Source organism: Leguminivora glycinivorella, chromosome Z (assembly GCF_023078275.1).
Source record: "Leguminivora glycinivorella isolate SPB_JAAS2020 chromosome Z, LegGlyc_1.1, whole genome shotgun sequence".
Taxonomy (NCBI): Eukaryota; Metazoa; Arthropoda; class Insecta; order Lepidoptera; family Tortricidae; genus Leguminivora; species Leguminivora glycinivorella.
The window spans coordinates 304427-326186 of NC_062998.1; the positions used below are offsets into that span (position 1 = coordinate 304427).

At 39.8% G+C, this 21760-nt stretch overlaps 2 protein-coding genes across 5 annotated transcripts in view; both read right to left on the bottom strand.

Annotated features, from left to right (window-relative positions):
* The window catches only part of LOC125240765 (FMRFamide receptor-like), a 282033-nt gene that overhangs the window by 214449 nt on the left and 45824 nt on the right, over positions 1-21760 (bottom strand).
* On the bottom strand, positions 14442-20429 carry LOC125240764. Of its 4 annotated transcripts, none has more exons than XM_048148830.1 (2): positions 20252-20429; positions 14442-14992 (listed from the first exon to the last, which is right to left on the bottom strand). In XM_048148830.1, exons 1-2 carry the CDS (start codon positions 20392-20394, stop codon positions 14485-14487), a joined length of 651 nt encoding a protein of 216 aa, XP_048004787.1. In that variant the 5' UTR covers positions 20395-20429; the 3' UTR covers positions 14442-14484. The 4 variants fall into 4 exon arrangements, with proteins under 4 accessions (XP_048004787.1, XP_048004786.1, XP_048004788.1 ...); XM_048148829.1 differs by lacking the exon at positions 20252-20429 and adding an exon at positions 19802-20020; XM_048148831.1 differs by lacking the exon at positions 20252-20429 and adding an exon at positions 20029-20243 and having other exon boundaries at positions 14444-14992.

The window sequence follows — 21760 nt, forward strand, 5'->3', positions numbered from 1 at the left end:
TCCTTGTCGATGACGCGGCCTCCCTTGGACGTGCCGAGCAGCCGTTTACCCAGCGCGCTGACTGCTGACTGAATCTCAGAGCACTGCTGCCTATCGGCGGACTTTTCCTCGCTTGAGCGTAAATCTAAACTTATAGCAGCTTCGTGGAAGTCCCCCTTTTTGGTCCATTCAGCAGCCACCACCTAGTTCTGGGTCTACGTCGCCCAACCAACATTATTGCTTCTAAATTAGATTCTAGATTTTCATTTTTACTCCGCCCAGGATGACGAGCTCTTCAAATGTACTAAATGTTGTTGAAATATGACGAATTTTTTTCCGCACAAGTTAATAGGTAACTGATGCCCGTTTTCATTGATATTTAGGGCCGGTTGCACCAGCACACTTTGACGCCCCCTTCATCGTTAAAGATGGCTCCGACGACCGTTAAGTCCATATTTGCGTTGCACCATGCCATCCGTCAGTAAAAGGGTTACGATTCATTTAACCGGTGCCAGAGCACCGGTTAACGGCTCGTATTAGGTAAATCTAGGAACCAAAATGGCGGCCAATGTTTTGAATTTGTCCCGTATTTCACGAGTTTATGCTTATTTTAAAATAACTTGAGCTATTAGCAATGTAAAATACTTATAAAACGTTTAAAACAGTAAAAATGTGGAAGTAACTAAACATAAAAAAGTGACAGTGACACACCAGAGTGGTTTTTAAGGTTATTTTAATAGCGCGACGATTTGTGTTTGTAAACACCTTTAATTTAATTTATTTTGTTAATAAATGTGTGTGTTTATATTTAGATCGAGTGCAGAATGAGCTTCAGTTGAATATACAATCAGATCGATGCTGTAAGAAATTCACAAGTGCGTCCTATTCCTATGAGATCAAAACTCGACAGCAAATAATGAAAACTATTTTGTCGACAATACAGTCTTTAAAAGGGTCTTGGTATATTTGGAATCACGAATAAAATGATAAATATCCTGGAAAAAGTTGTGGATCCACTATGACATCCGAAATCAGGGCGAGAATAACGACAAACATTGTATAAAATCCGACCTTCAAAATCGTATCTCGCGACAGGAATCAACTTTCGTTTTAAACTATACACGTCCATGAGACATCCGAAATGAAGTATTTTAGTGTGAAGCAAATGTGTTGGGACAATCTACACAACTTTTAGGCAACAGCATAATAAGATATCAGTGAAAAAATGTAAAGAAAGTGTTATTATAATATTTCTGTTCATACCTACTTACCTGTGTTTTATTTCTCCTTTTATAACTTTTTCATAAACCTATAATGCAAAAACTGGTTGGGGTGTAGCAAAGGGTACGCAGGACTTAAAAAAATTTTGATGGGAGTGGTATCATTATGACACTTACTTTTTATGATGCTATCGTATAGAGGACGCTAAAATAAGCACGTTTTGTATGGGCAACTTTTCTCTAAACTTAATAATTTCCGAGATAAATGGGTACAAAAGTTACGGGACTTAGAAAAATTTTGATGGGAGTGGTATCATTATGACACCTACTTTTTATGATGCTATCGTATAGAGGACGCTAAAATAAGCATGTTTTGTATGGACAACTTTTCTCTAAACTTAATAATTACCAAGATAAATGACGGATTGTAAAATGTGAAATTTTCAATGATGACATATTATGTGAACAATATTAGGCTGCGAAAGTCCGAATCTAGGGCTCTCGCCGGTTAGGACGCGTGCCGACACTGCGCGCCCTAGAGTGTTTTTGTAGAGCCGGAGGCGCGGAGGGAGGGCAGCCCTCGCCCGCCGTGACACCACTAACACCACTTGGATGTTTTTTTTTCTAAGTGTCTGAAACTCGCCATTTTCAAAGTCCATTATTTTCTCTACAAAACATGCTTATTTTAAGTGCTCAAAAATATGTATACGGCCAAAGTGGTCAAAAATATGTATACGGCCAAAGTGGTCAAAAATATGTATACGGACCAAGTGCTCAAAAATATGTATACAAAGTTCTTTGCGTACCCTTTGGTACACCTTGACCCGTACAAAGCGCTATCTGCGATTTTTTCTTGTGGCAGATAGCACCTTGTACGTTGGTGGGTAAGGTGCAATTTTCTGAAAAAAAAAATTGCAGATTGTACCTTATACGTTGTTGTCGTCGAGGAATGAGAATTTATTTGTTTCTACCAGCATAGCATTATTTGTTTCTAGCAGCAGCAGTAGGCTTTTAGTAAAACAGTGGGATGAACGTGAATTCATATTATTCATAAACACTCCGGGCAGAGAGATACAATCTTGAGTTTGACTAGTGCAAAGGCAAAGTTGACAATCAAGCATGTACTTCAGCTAATTAAATACATAAAGCTAACCAACATGAAAGCAATAAAGACTTTATCCTACATAGTAAGTATCTGCTTGAAATTCACTTTACTTAAACTTAAATTTTTCATGTCGGTCAGGGATAAATTCTTGACACCAAAATGTTCTAACAATTTTAAAGTATTATTACCTACTACTAAAAGTCCTCAAATTGTATTTCATAATTTGTGTTGCTCTGATATAAATGATGCAGCTGAACATTTCTAAAATAAACCAGAGTCTAAGATTTCATAAGTAGGCACATACATTCTGTACTTATTTTTCAGCATACTATTGAGGGCGGGCTTGTGAATTTGGTGGCATGTCAGAGCGTTATCAGACTTTTCAGTAGCAGTATATATAGGCAAAATAATTTCTAGTTGTGTCATGCTAATTTAGAAACTTTACTTACTATTCTGGAAAGAAGAAATATACCTATGTGAAATTAAAACAACAGTAATTTCATGGGTAATTTATCTACACCTCAAAAAAAGGAAATTATAACTTGAATAAGCAGATAGTTATAATAAGAGTATAGTGGGAAACAATGACTATACAGGAAGGTAGATAAAATCCTGTATTGTTCATGAATAAAGTACTAATTATCATAAACTGTGACACTAAACAAGTTAGAAAGAAAGAAATATTATAGGTAGGACTTTATTTTTACACAGATTGAGTTCCATGATAGCTTAATAATAATAATGCTTGTGTTGTGGGTTACTCAGACAATAATATAATTATGTAAACACTTGATTACATAAAAAACTTACATACTCTGGAAAAAATGTGTCTGCCGGCCACATTTAGACTATCGGTGCTGTTCTCTAACATGTGAATAAATGGATTGGTCCCAATAGATGCCAGCCTTAAACATATTGCAGTGAAAATATGGTCTTTAGAATAAGCATTCAATTTCAAATTTTATAACCACAATTTTCAATGGGTTGGGGTCTATTAATGTGAGACTGTATAGTCATTTGGCCTTTACTCTCCCTACCTATGTAAACAGGATATTAGAATGAAATGGCACATAAAGTAACAAAAATATATTTTATTAACAAAATTGAAATTCTGATGATAATAATTTATAAAACTTTATTTTCTACAAGTTTCTCCCAGACTTCCAGTTAATTTCATAGTATAATTTGTTGATTTCTAGAACAGATTCACTTGTAGAACTTTCATCTTGTAGTCCATATCAAATGGTGTAAATAAACTCTGAAAAGAAAGCAACATGTAACTTATTATTATATTTAGTACTTAATAATCCTTTTCAAACACAACAAAATTTAAGTAACAGTACATAAATATACTTAAATGTCTGCTACTACAAACAGTTTTGTCATTAATCTTATTGGAAATTTTGCCATAGGCTGTGTGCTGTGTATGACATTGAACTTACCTAGTACTGCACGAAAAGTATGCTAATTTGTTTTATAGCCAGTTCACGGAATAAAGGCTATGCATTTGGGTAAGAGGTCTGTAATAAGCTACCTATAATTATTATAATACTCATGAGAAAACTTGCCTGGTAATTGGTTCCTTCATTCCTTGTTACAAAGGCTTTTAGGTTGGAAATAGCCACTTGAAAGTCGTAGAGACGCGTCCTTTTCATGCGTCATGAATATACATTGATAACCACGAACACAAGTGTACATAAGTGGTGTAAATTGTTAAATATTTCGATAAGAGCTGCAAAGAAAGTTTAGTTCGCGCTAGTTTGCGCCTAAGTTTTTTTTTAAATAAAGATTTTGACATTCATATGATTGGGTTGCTATATGAAAAATCAATTCTACCATAAAAATGTTGGTAGGATTTCATTCACGACCTGGCATCACAGTTAGCGGTTACGTTCAGTAATTTTTGGGTTGGTGCAACGCAATTTATTAACAAAGCGTTAAGTCCCCCACGTAATCGGTAAAATTTTACGAACAGAGCCTACATTTACAGGTGGTTTGGTGCAACTGGCCCTTAGTGTACAAGGCATGTCAAATGTTGGGCGACTTATTAGGCCCTCAGAATGGTGACAGGCGACACCTCATTTATCAAGGCCCGGGCCAATTTAAGTTTGTCCCTGTAGGGACATTTGATATTGCTGTTATTTGCGGCTTTCCGGCTCAGAGGCCTCCTTATACTCCGTGTCCATTACATTCTTAAGAGTCATGAGGACCCTTTTCTGTTAGAAAACTACAAAAAAACTTGTTTCTACGGCTACTGGGATAAAAGCATAGCTCTGCTGAAGAATACAGTATTTGAGCCGTTTTACTTTCGCCGTGTTCTCGGCGGCGGCGCCAGGTTTTAGTATAGTCATGTTCAGGTGTGAAGGGGCAAATTTAATGTGCTCACGCATGTTGCGTCCCAAATGAGACTTCGTCCTCGCGTCTACTACTCGACTAATATGTGGAAGGGTGCAATCAAAACCTTTCCAATAACTAAAAAAAGTTGTTCCGAGAACTGGAGATCTACTGTTCGTGGAAAAAAGTAACAAAAGCAAAGATCAGGGAAAAACTTGTTCAAGTTTAGCTGAATGGCTAAATATATCGTGTGGTTCAGCGTAACACACGCTCATTAGGTTTCCTTCAGTGAGCTCATGAAACGAGTCGGTAAACATTAGTGTTTCTTCGGCAGTCTCATGAGCGGATTATGACTGTAAGAAACGCACCGGAGGGAACTTGTACAGAGTCCTTACAGCAAGCAGCAAGAGAGTTACATGGTATAAACTGTCGTTTACTAGAAACTATAACTGGCTGCTAGGCAATCTACAAACTATTTTATTAAATATTTAATTATTACTTTTAGTTTATGACTGTCAGCGATAAAAGCTTAGTACGGCCATCTTTACAAGGCAACATGACACACAACTTTGCGAGTATAATTATACTGGTTTGTAACCATTTTATGAACTCGACTGTACCAAAAATATTTTCAAAAATTGTATGTGACTTTCAAAGAACCAACTCACACATTGCTAGCAATTGTAATAATCTCCTAAAAAAGAACTCCGCATCAGACTGAAACTTGGCAACTCAAGTTTGGAGGCAAGTGAAAAATTAATACCTAACTTAAAGGTCGCGCCGAAACTTTTCAGAATTTTACTTTACGACAGCGCTAATGTCCAAGTTCCGGTACATGCCTCCACAATGACGTGTCATCGACAAGGACTGATGGCCTGTACTGTACTGGCCGACTTGTATTATATTTGTTAGTTTATCTCATTTAAGTACTTCATCACATTATCCGAAAGATATTCGCTTGTACATACTAAGGCTTCTCCGGGAATCTCCACAACGACTGGCCTTGAGCCGTTCTCAGATAAACGGAGAGAGCTCTCCTGAATATTAACTAACAAATAATTAACTTTACACGAATTATGTTTTTATACTCTGATCTAAATTGTCAAGTCGGCGAAAACTGAATAGGACGAAACAAAATGAAAATTTAATATTTAATCCAAATTAAAGTAAATTATTGTCCAACAGCCAAGGGGAAGTAAATTACTTGTTGAAAGTATCAAAGTTAGAAAATTAAGATATTAGGGAATTATCTCTCGTCGAGTGTCTTCGCGGGGCGTATTAAAAGTTGTTCTGAATTATCAGCGGACAGCCGACGATCCTGTACCGGCCTTTATGTCTCTTATTATGTTCAATTATGTAATATTTGTTAAGGTCAAATCTTACAAATTACTGTTTGTAAGTGAAGTGATAACGCAACATTACTGAGCGTGTCAATAAATAAATAATATAGTGATATAGGAGACTAGAGTCCGCGCACGGCCTACAGGCCCCGTAGCCGAATGGCATTTCTCCGACGCCAAACGAAAGCGATACGCCGCTGGCTCTGTCGCGCCAATACGCAAGCGCGATAGAGATAGATATCTACTAGCGCTTCGTTTCGTGAGCGTTTCGTGAGCGATTGTGCCATTCGGCTAGCCACCCAGTACTGGCTAGCCGCCGCGAGCACTCATGCCTGATGGGCCTCCATTTGACTCGAAACACGCCGCCGACGCCGAACGCGACGTATTAACGAGAATACATCCGTATATTTAAATTGTAGTACTCGTAAGTCCGTTTTCATATTATCCGATCTGATATCGGATGTCGGAAGGATTTCAATAGAAAAAATCCAAGATGGCGCCTATATTGTATGGGCTATCGGTCCGACATCCGATATCGGATCGGATAATGTGAAAACGCACTAACTCCTCCGTATTACCAACACGTTTGTGCTCCAAACGTTATCACTTACAATGGTTATCTATTATTATATGTAAGCATCATCTACCTAGCGTTATCTTTTTTCTACGGCTCACACAAGTGTTTAATTCTGAAAGCGACCGCCATTTTGATTTTTTAGATTCCTTGCGATGTTTACATTCGTAGAAAAGTGACTAGAAATTAAGTACATGCCTAGTAAGTCCCGGGAAACCCTACTGAGTTCTCCTTCCAACGTAGGAGCCAGGGATTGAACCCGCGAGCTTCGTAATTATGCATGCATATTTATTTATTACCCACGTCAAATCTCAGCGCTTTCACATACAGTCAACCAATTGGAACCCTAGGCCACTGTAGAACTATGTCACAGTGACGTTATAAATCAGATCGTAAGAAATCTCTTACTGCTTGTCATTTTGACATGGTTGTAGAGTGGCCTAGGGTCTATCTACAGTTTTGTAAGTCACAGATTATAAATAATTATATATAATGTTATGCGGTTATTTATATTGACTATAAGCTCTTTATCTATTGCAATGGTAGACTTTGAAAACGGTCCTTATGATTGACGCTTATCCGGCACCAGTAGTGAAAGTTGCCTATTTCCCCAACCCGTAGCTTGGGTGTAAATATAACTCATGATTAGTCAATAAAACTTTTGACGGCCTCAAATTAAATTCTAACTGTCAAAGTCCTCACAATGTTATGTAATGAAAAGATTCACGTTGTCAACTCGCGCGCAGGAGGGATACCTATAGTCAAACAGATTGGATATAATTATTAGTAGAGGGCTATTGACGAGGCGTTTAGTCACAGTGCATTAATTTAGTGATGTTATTAAGAAAGAAAGAAAGCATGCTATCTTCTAGTGTGCGTACTGTGCGTAGCCGAATGCACACACGCTCACGATAATATCTGTTTCGTAGCTATCTGTCCCTATCGCTCTTGCGTCACACCTCGGACACTGACGATCAAATATATGACTGAGGCGCATTCCTAGCAGAGCATTTCTTTTTTTTTGCCATTTTTTTTTTAGGGAATTTTAGGTCACTTGTACTCAGAATCACGAGTACCTTCAATCTCACTGGGAGACAAAAAGTGTCCCAGAATTTTCATACATTTTTGTTACTTTCCTCTTTTGTTAACATGTACGGAAAATGGTAATAAAATAAGAAAAAATGTATGGGACGACTAGGATTGAAAAAGCTAGTGATTCTAGTAGAAATAGCATAATTTTTTTCAAAAATATCACATTTCATAAAAGTGGCGAAAAAAAAAGAAATGCTCAGCACACTAAGCTCTAAGCTCGTGCAGTTGAACGCGTACTATGCTTGTATGAGTAAAATATGACAGGTCGACTGTTCGCGTTTTTGACAGGCGGTAACTGTGAGGTAAACGAGAGGGGTGGGCGGCTATTTTAGCGGGGAGCGGGAGTGGCCATACTGTACAATAGTACTCTTTATTATACTGTGCTTGCGTATTGTCGCGACAGAGCCAGACTGCATGTCTGCGGCGTCTGGCGTCGTAGAAATGCCATTCGGCTACGGGGTCAGGGTGCGTAGCCGAATGGCACAAACGCTCACGAAACGAAATGTTCGTAGATATCCATCTCTATCGCTCTTGCCTATTGGCGCGACAGAGCCAGACTACCAGACTACCTTTCGCGGTGTTTCGTTTTCGTTCCGCGTCGCAGAAATGGGATTCGGCTACGGCCCCAAGTCTAGTGATCTTTATCAAAGCATTTACAGAGGACCAACGCCAGCAGCGTGTTAGCCACAGATGTTTGCCAAACTAAAAGGAAGAGTGTCTAAAGCTTTACCAGGAAGTACTAAATAATTTAAACAAAATATCCTAATCTTAAAACCTTCTAAAATGGAATAAACACATTAAACAAGGATGTAATAACACGAGCCCGTCTACAGAGTGTAGCCGCGGCCCGAAGTGTACCGATTACGGCACCGCGGCGCGGCGCGGCGCGGCGCGGCCTCCGCGATAGGCGCGATTGTGCCGCGCTCTAGCGCGGTGCAGGCGGCGGTTCAACCATTGTTTTAATTAAGAACGTGTACCTAAAGCAATTTATAACAGGTGGTTCCTGTAACGGGACCTATAAATTATAAACTAGGATATACCTACTCATCAGTCATTAAACGACATTTTGCTCAGCGACTTAGGGCCACTTGTACCAACGAATATGGAGGGTTAACCCGAGGGTTAACCCACCATTTTATATAGAATTTTACAGATGACATCCCACTAACCCTGAGTTAATTGGCTGGTGCAAGTGGCCTTTATACATTTAGCGGCCATAGATTTAGATGGAAATGAAAGCGTTATAAAAACAAACATATATTTTCGGTCTTCAGTTCATTTTAACGCGTGTCTGGTATACTAGTACCTAGTACACAATTTCTCGATATAAAAATGCGCGAACTTTAAATTCTATTTAGGATGACAACCTTTCGCACTTACACTAAAATTAATCCGCCTTTTTCTGACAAATTAGCTGTTCAAATATTGTAATGTAATTTACGTTGTCATTTCACCCTCTACTCCAATAAGCCGAGTTGACACGCGTCGAATGTTGCCCGTTATTGCACTTTAATACGATAATATCTGAATTATATCCAGATTTGCTTATGATGACTTAGGATTTTCAGTAAACTTGACATACATTACTGTAGGCGGTTAATCAAGTGATTGGATCCCAACAAAATTATACAATGTAGTGAGAGACACCTTTTTATCAATGTCATTTTGCTGGTAATATTAAGTACTCAATTATGATCTAATAATAAGCATTATATCTTGCCACCCTTGTCTGTTGTCAAATAATATGCGTAATACATAAATTATACCTTAATGTGTTTGACTTTACAGGTTACAGGGCCTAGTCAATAACATTTGACTTTACCGTTATCAATCTTCATTTGACATTATAACGATAGTGGAGGGCCGCGTGTCCATACAATATTACTTAAAAATAAACAATATAAATCGTATGTTTACATTGTTTACCCAATTTAGATTAATCGTAGCTTGGCCCCTTTGTTTGACTTGTTTTGAGATTATATTTGTTAATAAGTATAAAACTTGGGATCGGTATTTACCTATGTCCTATGTCCTATGGTTAATTGGCCTATTTTTAGAACGCCGAAAGGACAATACTGCTAATGTACGAAAATATTATCGGCATTTTTCCTACGTTTAGTTGACCTAAGTTTAAAATTTATTAATTACGAAATTTTGAAAGATGTTTGTCGTATGTCCATGTTGAAACATATTAAAAATACACCTTTATAAAGATTTTCAAGTTTTATTCTAAGCTTGTTAAATATGTCTTATGGGAAACTATTACCGAACCCTACAAGTTCCTACACTGAAAATGAAGTAGATAATATATGGTAATTCTCTTCGAAATATAATGATTAGGATTTTTGAAAGTAGGTAGCAGTTTTAAGAACTAGATATCGACTTTCGAAGTATTGGTGTAAGGCATTTTGGACGAAGGAATATTGAATTTCGAAAATGAGATCGGTCGATGAAAGTGTAGTAGGACATGCATCTTTAGGAATATCGTACATTAGCAATTTTGAGTTTCGATATCATGTCTTTCGGAATTTCGTACATCGGACATTTGATTTTCGACATTGTGCCTACGTACCCGTCATAACACTATATTTATTTAGTATTTTGTAGTTTCACAGTGCCTTAGTGTAAACTGTAATACTGTGTTACTGTTTGATTAAATACGAGTAAATAAATAAACACTAATGACAATAATTACAAACTACACGCAGTACATTAAACTTACGCATTTCGGAAAGCTGTGAACTTAACTTACAATAAACCATGAATTGCTAAACTAGAATACGGAAATGATTGCTAATAGTTCATAATATTATCAGTTCAAAATACATATAACAGGACGCGGTCGTGCCCGAGTGGATATAACGGCCGACTTTCAATCCGAAGGTCGCGGTTTCAAATCCTGGCTCATAACTATCACAGCAATTCCAGAAAAGTTTGTACATTTGGATCACATCTTTGATTTTGATAAAAATTGGTAGGCTGACAGAGTCCATGATGCTGAGCAAGATCCACTAGGTTTCCCAAAATGTCCTAGGTAGTTTGTATGAAACTTTCCATTTTTGTTATTGAAAATGTATAGAAATCTGGTAACAAAAAAGGAAGGTTTCATACAAACTACCTAGGACATTTTGGGAAACCTAGTGGATCTTGCTCAGCATCATGGACTCTGTCAGCCTACCAATTTTTATCAAAATCAAAGATGTGATCTAAATGTAGGTACAAACTTTTCGGCAATTGCTCATCAATGAGTTTTCCGGAACTAACGTACGAAATATATCATTTAATATTTACTAGTAGCTTTTTGATGAAAGAAAACGTTGTGAGGAAACCTGCGTAGATCAGCAAAGAAGTTGAAAGATTTGTCTGAAGTCCGCGACCGGCGTGGGGCTAGCGTGGGGCTAGCGTGGGGTTAGCGTGGGGCTAGCGTGGGGACTGCAGCCAGTAAGTACAGCCCGAGCCCTCTCATGTATATATTTAGGCTCAATAAAACCGCCTTTCCTGTAGGCCTAGCACATGATTGCCGCGAGATAGATCACACGCGCGTCTTCTTTTAACTGTATTAATGACATAAGGGCGGGTAGTCTCTCGCGGCAACATACTCTCGTGGCAATCTTGTGCTAACCCTGCTGCGGACAACATGCAAGAAACTCACTAAACATTCGTTCATCTAATTAGTGTGTCATCAGTTCGCCTAGTACCCAACACACATTCATTATTGATTATCATAGGCCTCGGAATGTGTAAGATTATCCCTAATATCTATTATGAATGACAAGCACTATAACACATTATCCGTGACACTCAAACTAAATCTATCACACAAAGTTCCAAACCGCGCGGCAAACTCAATCAGATGGAACCTTGTCGCTCCCGACATAATGTTATCGAAACTTTTATACGCACTCTATGCACGGATATAATTTACCAATTCTTTTTGCGGTCGTCGCGCGAACTGAGACTATTGTGATAGTGGTTTATTAGCTGCACGTGTATGTTTGTAAATTTACAAACTTTGTTTGCGGTCGCTCCCCGAATTAAGTCTATTGTGATGGGGCGTCGCTAACTGCATATGTATGTTTGTAAATTGGCGGTATCCGGTGGATAGTAAAATATTGTGGGAATATAATGTAATGGTATTCTATTTAAAATTAGCGATGGAAATAGTGCGCCACCTGGCGTAGCCGACGTGATTTAATAGTTTAAGTATAAATTACGCCGCGAGATGACGCAGTGTGGTAGGCGAGCGTTTGGGTTCGAGTTTTAATTCAGTTTGGACCAATACTAACAATAGTAACAATCTCAATTAAATTATTATGGTGTTGATGTCATCGACTATTCATTCCTAACACGTATTACTACATAGTTAGTCAAAATGGTATTCAACCATTATTATACAGTCTCATATCGGAGCGGCTGGGGCATTCAGAAATATCTGAACACGCATCACCCTGACCGCTCCGGCGTAGCCGAAAGCACAAACCCTCACGATATAAATATCTATTTCGTAGCTATCTATCTCTATCGCTCTTGCGTATTGGCGCGACAGAGCCAGACTACATTTCTGAGGTGTTTCGCAACGCAGGAATGCCATTCGGCTACGAGGCCTGTAATGTTGGCGAGCGTGCGTGCAGCGGACGCCGCTAGCCCGGGCCGGTGCTCCGGGGACTGTTCGTAGACGCTTTCCGCTACGAGACATGTATTTCCCCGGCCATCGGCTACGCGTAGCGCGTAACGCGTAGCGCGTAGCGCGCGGCCACACGCGGTGTTCATTCCATATGTCTACAAGGGTCAAATGTCATGGGTTCAGGATAGGTTACAGACCTTGATTATGTGCTTAGTTTTTTTCGAAACATGCAAAAAGATAGTTAATAATTAAGTAAATTACGTCTAGACAGACGAGAGGTAAAAAGAAAAGAAATTTTGACAAATGAGACTTCCCCAAAAGGAGAAATCGTAAAGAATCTTCGGATTTATGATAAGTTTGACCTCCCGGCAGAATTGAATAACTCCGTCTTATTGGTAGTTTCCCGCGACCCTCTTTTGTGTCAGCGGAGGAATGCTCATAAACTTTTATATTTATCTCTCTAACAAGGATAAGTTTAAATTAAACACAGGGTTAAAGTTCATTCGATTAAGCTGAGTCAAATATTGAAATGATCACTAAAACACTATGGGTCGAAAGACTCTCGCAGGCTCTTGCGGTTGAATTGCAGTCCTTTATCCGGGCTAACCTTGATTGGAAGTTCCACCAGTATCATGAGTTGGATTTGACATTTCGACAGATACCGAAGTGTCAGTGTCAAAAACGTAAATTTTGACAGTGACATTTCTGATCCAAGACGTGCCAATAAGAAGTAGATATATTAATTGACGTAAATGAAATTTGAAATCGTGTCACAACATTGAACGCGCTTTGGATTTAGATTCCGTGTCAACAATGCTTACTGATGATTGCTTCAAGCTCGTAAGTATACAGGTTCGACGACCGGTCTGGCCTAGCGCGTAGTGACCTTGCCTGCTACGCATCTGTCCCGGGTTCGAATCCCGGTAAGGACATTTATTTGTGTGATGAGCACAGATATTTGTACCTGAGTCATGGATGTATATGAGTCTTTGTATAATATTATATATATCGTTGTCTGAGTACCTGCAACACAAGCCATCTTGAGCTTACCGTGGGGCTCAGTGAATCTGTGTAAGAATGTCCTATATTTTTTTTTATCCCGACCACAACTGAGCGATAAACTTGAGTCGTCCCACGAGACCACATTTAACAGCGCTCGGGGACTCAATCAACATCAGCCAATCAAACCTGGACACGTTTACTACTGCTAGCGAAACACGAATGAACCCACAGTTCAGTATAGTCACCATCAATAGTAGCGGGTGAAGCAATTAACGCACCATAAGTATCTGACATCATAAATAACTTTTATAAATATAGATAAATCTCATTCCGTGTGGTGACTGGTTAAGAATTTCACTACCTCCTTTCTTCCCGTGGGTGTCGTAGAAGTCGACTGTGGGCTATTGGTTAAATTGTGGCGTAGGCGAGAGGCAGGCACCAGCTGTCACTGTAATGTCACATTTTCTTTTTTTTTTTTCAACCTCCTTTTGCCAAAAGTGACACTGAAACTTGAGTACTTAGTTCATGTGCTCTGCCTACCCCTTAATTTATGGGATACAGGCAGGCAGTTGTATGTATGTATGTATGTAGATAAATCTTTACAGTTTGCGGTCAAAAAAAACTAAATTTAATTATTCTTTCTCTATAAAGATATACATTTCTTTTTATTTAGTGGTAAGTTATTGGATCCGCTACTTCTGATGCTGAGTGTTATATACCTGGAAGCTAGAAACCAATCCAGAGCTTACCTGGACCCAGCTGCCTGGAATTACGAGCCAACGTAATGTCAGTGGATGCAGCTGCAGGAGATTTTGCTGCATCTAATTGATTTTGAGTTGCAAGAAAACCCCCGGGGCGACCTACTTTGCAGATTAGCGGTTTCTACGAGCATCGGATTTAGAAAATTACTTTTCAGATTTAGATTTAGAGAATTACTTTTCTCTTTATTCGTTTTACATCTTAGATGTGTTTTACGTTATCACTTTACGTTTATTTTTGTAGGAGTGACATAATGGTTGGTCGAGTCACTGCTCACGATGACGAGGACATGACGTACAATTGCACGATTTTCACGCGACTCAAATTGTTGAGGGGCTATCCGGGTTGTGGATGCTTGAATATGAACTCCAAAGAATTGTTACTATGATTTTAATTATAAAAAATATACAAAAATGTAAAGAGCCGAGTCATGGCCGCGGTGGCTAGTAAGTCAGTCAATCCCGAAGATGGCTGCTCCCCGCTGTCACCTCACCCCGCGGTCGCCCTGTTGGAGTGGTACGCGACATGCCGGCGGACCTTGAAGTGTCGTCTTCAACTGTAGTGCCCACGGGTAAGGGGCAGATCTTGGTAAAGTCTCTGCGCAGCAATCCAGTGGCAGTTTGAATCTCTGCGACTCTGGTAACGCCGTCGTGCCCTGGGAAGACTCGTTGTATTCTACCTAGGAGCCATTTTATTGGAGGTTGTTGCTTATCTTTGATAACGACGAGGGTCCCAATCTCTAGTTGCCCGTTCGTCGACTGCCTCCATTTAGTTCGGATCTGAAGCTCACTTATATATTCTAGTTGCCAACGTGCCCAGAAGTGCTGGCGAAGCTGTTGAATCTTCTGGTATCTGTCCACTAATCTGGTGCGTGAAGTAAGGTCTTCTTCTGGGATCGCCGTCATACTTCGCCCGATGATGAAGTGGCCAGGTGTGAGTGGCAATAAGTCATTTTGGTCCGAGCTAAGTGGGGTCAAGGGTCGGGAATTTAAAAGTGCCTCAATGTAAGTCAGTGTTGAATACAAATCCTCATAAACTAGATTAGCCGATCCTAGTACGCGGCGTAAATGATGTTTTATAGAGCGAACACCGGCTTCGTGTAACCCACCGAAGTGTGGCGCATGTGGAGGCAAAAAATGAAAATTTATTGATTCTGAGGTTATAGCGTCAGAAATGTGAGTAGCATTTTGTGCAATAAAAGATTTGAGCTCATTAGCAGCGCCTACAAAATTTGAGCCATTGTCGCAAAAAATATCTAAAGGTTTCCCTCTGCGAGCAATAAACCTCTTGAGAGCGGCAATAAAGTTAGCTGTGCTCAGGTCGCCCACCAGCTCGATATGTATGGCCTTGGTTTTGCAGCACACAAAGATACAAATGTAGGCCTTTATGAGACGACAACCACGCCCTCTGCGATTGGCCATCATTACAGGCCCCGCGTAGTCAACATTGACTTCTAAAAAGGGAGAGCCCGGTTGAAGTCTTTGTTTGGGTAGGTTGCCCATGATTGGAGTTACGGTACGACCACCAAAACGACGGCAAGTCACACATTGGTGTGAAATCGACCTCGCGATACCGCGCCCCCCAATAGGCCAATACCGTTCCCTGATTGAATAAAGCAAGTGCTGGGGACCGGCGTGCATGAGAGCTTTGTGTTGACATTCGAATAACAATTTAGTTATACGATGATTTTTGCTTAGTAGAATCGGATGAACCTTATCATATTCGTAATCCGAATTCGACAATCTGCCACCTACCCTAATTAAGTCAAGGTCGTTTGTGTCTATGTACGGGTTCAGTGACGAAATCGTAGATTTTTTAATGGAAGTTCCCGATTTTAACTTGTCATATTCTGTAGGAAACGATTCCTTTTGTGATATTAGTATTAACTTTTTTAGCGCATAGTCTAATTCCTCAGCGCTGAGTGGGTCGCTTCTCTTATCATTCTTAAAGCGCGCGTTATGAATGAATCGCGCCATGTAAGCAAAGATACGTTGCATGCGCTTCAAGTCTGAGAATTTACTGAAGGGAAACGGCTCATCGGTGCCAGAGTTGACTACCAGGCATGTGTTTTGAGTTTTAACTTCTGGTAAGTTATTAGTATTTAATTTTAATTTTAGTTGAGGCCATGCGTGCTCTGGCTGTGATAAAAATTGTGGACCGTTCCACCATAACTTGTTGTGCACTATTTCGTTGGCTGTCAATCCACGTGAAATGTGGTCTGCGGGATTTTCGTTGGTTGGAACATGTCTCCAAGTATGGTTAGCACAAGTGGACTGTATCTCGGCAATTCTGTTACGAATAAATGTTTGCAACTTACTTGGATGCATACTCAACCAACCTAGTACAATAGTTGAGTCAGACCACAGAAAGCAGCTGTCAAATTGTAGTCTCATAGAATTCAAAATTTTGTCTAGCAACCTAGAACCTTGTAGGGCTGCGCATAATTCCAATCGAGGGGTAGTTAGTGGTTTTAGTGGGGCCACTTTCCCCTTTGAGCACAGCAAGTTGACAACTACTTCGTTGTTCTCGTTCACGGAGCGCACGTATGCGCAAGCGCCATAGGCTGCTTCAGACGCATCTACGAAAATATGTAGTTGTAAATTGACAGGACCGTGACAAATAGCGTGTCTGGGGACTTGTACTTCGTTAAGATTGTGCAACGTAAGTACAAATGCTTGCCAAACATCTCGTATCTCGTCAGGGACAGCTGTGTCCCACGACAACTGGTGCAACCACAACTTCTGCATCATGACCTTGGCTTCTAAAATAGTAGGTGCTACTAGACCCAAAGGGTCAAATATTTTAGAAATAGTTGACAAAATGTTTCGCTTAGTGACAGAGCCTTTCAGGTCTACATTGGTTGTGATGCACAAGTTATCGGATACGCTGTTCCATGTAATGCCTAAAACCTTGGAACTATGCTCAGGACATAGGTCCAGGTTTCCTTCGGCGCCATCAGTCTTGTCATTAGCTATATTTTGGAGCACGCTAGTGTCGTTTGATCTCCATTTTCGAAGTGGAAAACAAGCACTATTCAAGGTTTCTGTAAGTTTTGTGTAGATCCTAGTGGCGCCCTCTGTTGAGGAGCACCCGGATATAAGGTCATCAACGTAAAAGTCCCTAGCTATAATTTCTTTAATAACGGGATCATCGCATTCAATCGATAATTGCCGCAAACAGCGGACGGCCAAGAAAGCCGCTGACGATGTACCATAAGTCACGGTATTTAATTGAAATGTTTTTATAGGCTGGGAGGGGTCGTCCCTCCACAATATTTGTTGCAGAGGCCGTTGTGAATCAACGACGTTGCACTGGCGATACATTTTTGCCACATCTGCAGTCAAGGCCACGTCATGTTGTCTAAAACGCATTAAAATTGAAAACAAATCATCTTGTATAGTAGGGCCTACTTTCTGCAAATCATTAAAGGAATAGCCAGATGACGACTTTGCTGAACAGTCAAAAACGACTCTTAACTTGCTAGTAATACTGTCGCTTTTCAACACGGCAAAATGTGGCGCAAAATAGGTAATTTGCGACCTATCGTAATGAGATTCACTCATGTGACCTAATTGTACATATTCATGAATAAACTTTGTGTACGATTGTTTTAAAATAGGATCTCTTTGTAATTTATTTTCTAAAGAAAGAAATCTTTGTTTTGCTAAACAGTAGCTATCACCTAATAGGCTAGGCGACTCCTTGAGTGGAATGGTAAGTAAAAATCGACCGTCAGGTAAACGTGTCGTGTTTTGTACAAAACTTTGTTCACATTCCATTTCTTCGACACTCAAGGAGGTAAAATCATTTTTTATAGAATCTAGTTCCCAAAAGCGCGCTAATTGTTTTTGTATAGTGCAGTTTTCCATGTTATTTTTATCTTGTAATTGTACATTTGTAATAGTTTGTGCGTGTGCAAACCCGCATATGTCCGCCATGCCTGGTACTGAACCGCCTAGAACTAGGGATGTACCGACTAGTCGCCGACTAGTCGGGAAAGCCGACTATCCGGCCACATTTGTAGTCGGCGATTAGTCGGCGACTAGTCGGCAAAAAGGGCCGATTAGTCGGCACTTCATTAGTGATAGAAAAACAGTACAAAATTAAATTATCAGCTGAAAATTATGATTGTATTATGTAGCTATTAAGTAATTCCTTTTTTTCTCAAAACAACAAATATCTGTTATCACCACAGAAATAAATTTCCTACCTAGGATTATCGACTTCATAGGCAAAATCATTACCCACTAAGCCAAGCCGGTTGTTAAAAATGGAAAATGTATATAAATATTGTCATGTACCTTTGCACATCTGTAAAAAATCATGAAAAGCGCGAACGAAGGACCAAAAATGACATTCAAAATGTGAATTTATCGAAAATTATGTTCTGGCCGACTAGCCGACTAGTCGGCCGACTAATCGGCCACCCAAGCGCCGACTAGTCGGTAGTCGGCCTAGTCGGCCAAATCAATAGTCGGTACATCCCTACCTAGAACCCAACCAAGTTTGGTTTCATGCAAAATTAAATTTGTATTATCTAATTCGATTTGTTCTGAGCCCAATAAACCCCAAAACACCTTGTTTCCTAGTAAAATGTCAATATTTGATTTTTCGTAAAAAGTGGGATCTGCCAACGTGATGTTTTTGGGTATATTGAAGGCTTCAAAATCAATAGGTTCGCATGGCCAGGGCCTAGTTATTACAGGTATGACGGTACATTTTAGCTCCATGGAGTAATCATTGTATTTTGATTTTATGTCAACCGTACAAGTTTTATTTAAAATAGATTCATGTTCGTTTAGTCCTGTAATTGAAATAAAAACGTCTTTTGTTTCCAAATTCAACTGTTTGCACAACCTTTCAGTAATAAAATTAGAAGTACTACCACAATCAAGCATAATGCGTACGGGATATATATTAGAGTTTGCAGCTCGCACGTCAACTATAGCGGTCGTCAATACCCCTTCCGGCTCCTCGTCCTCGGCGCAAACAAGTCCGACCGGCGCAGACGCGCCGGCCGCGCCGCCCGCCCGGCCAGCAGGCGCGGGCGCGGCCGGCGCGGGCGCAGGGGGAGGGGCCGCGGCCGTCGCAGGCAGCGCGATGCCGCTGGTACTAGGTACCACGGTACTCGTACTAGGTACACTGTTATCGCTCGCAGACGGTTTAGTTGTATGCAAAATAGTGTTGTGTTTTTTCCTGCAAACTCTGCACGGGCTCAAACGACATTTTTTAGTAGGATGCCCGTGACGTAAACAATTGAGGCACAAATTTAAACCTATGGCCTTGTCCTCCCTATCTTGTGCACTCAAATCTAGAAACGCTTTGCAATTATAAATATTGTGAACGCTCGAATTGCATACGGGACACGATTTAGTATTGTTATTAATAGTATTCGTCTTAGTAGGCGAATCATAAGTGACCAAGGCTCGCGGCTTCTCTTGTCTAACATTTCTTTGCTCGATAGTTTCTAGTAAATCGGCTCGCATCCTGACAAATTTGACTAAGTCGTCAAATGTGTTAGAATCGCCCTCTAACGTTAATTTGTATTTTTCCCACTCGAATAATGTTTGGCTGTCGAGCTTGGTACACACGATATAAGTCAATAATGTGTCCCACTTATCAACTGGTTCTTGTAATATTTGTAAGGACTTTAGGTTTTTTATGAAAGTATCAATTAACCTGCGTAACTGAAAGGCTGTATCTTTTTGTACGGAAGATACGTTAAATAACGCTTTAACGTGATTAGAAATGAGTAAACGTTTGTTATTGTACCTGTCACACACAAGCTCCCATGCGATTTGATAGTTCGAAGCACTAAATTCGATCGATTTAATAACTAGTAAAGCACTGCCTTCTAAGTAAGATCGTAGGTAATGAAACTTCGTAATATCGGATAAGCTAGTATCATTATGAATCATAGATTCATACATGTCACGAAACTCCAACCATTGACTGTACGTACCATCAAACTTACTTAGATTGATTTCAGGCAATTTTACCTTTGTGCGCTTCATATCCGTCACCTGCATATCGGCTGGTGGTGACTTAGTACTCCTGCCTGCAGGACCCTCCGCCTCGCTCAGCAGGAGCTGGGCGCGAGCGATGCTGCTGTAGTACGTTGCCTCGAAAGTATTCCGCTGGGAGTATTGCTCGGCAGCTTCTTCATGGGCACATTCGATCTGTAATTGCACGTCATGGAAGTCGTTAAACACTAATTCCAACCTCGAAATACGCAGCTCGAGCTCAAACCTTTGATGAGGAGTTAATTTTTCTGGTAATTCACTCAAATAGGTATTGAAATTAGTCAACTGTGCCTTACAGGTACCACGACGCTTAATATTTTCTTTTAGAATGGCTTCAGTCATTTTTCACGTTTAAAAACGACACTGCAATGCAAAACAACCAACAGGAAATGAATGTAAACAACACTTACTTGTAATTCGTAGTTTTAGTTAAGATAATTAGCACTATGTACTTGTTAGGTCCTAATATCTTTGTGTACTAGTATATCTGTTGAAAAAACACGTAATGTACTTGTTTTATGCACTAAATATTGAGATAACTGCACTTTAAACACAATAGGCACTGAATTTGATTTAATTTACTTGTTATTTCGATAAGCCGGCAACTAGTACTGACGGCGTAAACATGTGATTTTTTACCGTTAGCTGCAGCTGGCACTAGATAACGATGGCTAAGTAGATATCTATAGCTGCGCTTTATGAGGATTTATATTGAATACACTGTTTGTTATGAAGTTAAGTTAAGATGTAGTTTGTAATCTAGTTTCTATAGTAGGTATGATACCTAAGTAGGCACTAATGTAAGAAAGGGAGTGGATTGGGAACTTAGCTGGTTTCTAGTAATCCTGGGCTTGCGTTTCCTTAAATCCATATAGGCTTGTAGATCCCTTCTTGTAGTAGGTATTTTTAGTGGACTTATCTTGTTTCTTGCGGCGAACTCGACGTAATTAGCTTGTAATTTCGAATCGTTAACTGCGCTGTGACAATGGCGGTGCACGGACACGTTGGCTGGACAGTTAATTCGTAGTTACTCGCTGATTCTTGATTTGGAGGCTCGAAGACCAATGTTGAGGGGCTATCCGGGTTGTGGATGCTTGAATATGAACTCCAAAGAATTGTTACTATGATTTTAATTATAAAAAATATACAAAAATGTAAAGAGCCGAGTCATGGCCGCGGTGGCTAGTAAGTCAGTCAATCCCGAAGATGGCTGCTCCCCGCTGTCACCTCACCCCGCGGTCGCCCTGTTGGAGTGGTACGCGACACAAATAACGGAAAATTAATGCATGTGTAAAAGTTTGTTTTGATGTACCTATACTGAAACTAGCTGCAAAGCTATGCTCTTGGCTTTGTTACAAGTTCCGATTTTGTATTTATTTTAAAATTTAGAAGTATTACTTTCATATGTATAAATAAATTATAAAAATACATTACATACTCAGGTAACATGAAAATATTTTTGGTTCTTTTATGACAAACTTTTTATACTTAGTTTAAGTTCGTAAAAAATATTTCATACTCGGTCAATAAAACAACGTCTAGATATTATGTTAAAGTGTTCGTCCCCTCGAATTATTTTTATTTGGAAGAAGCGTGAAGCAATAAATATCGTGATCTAAGACGATGCGTCCGAGACGCCGCGGCCATCAGACACCGCGCATTCACTATCTATACCAGACCCTTTAGCATAACTTGCCTTGTCGCGCGC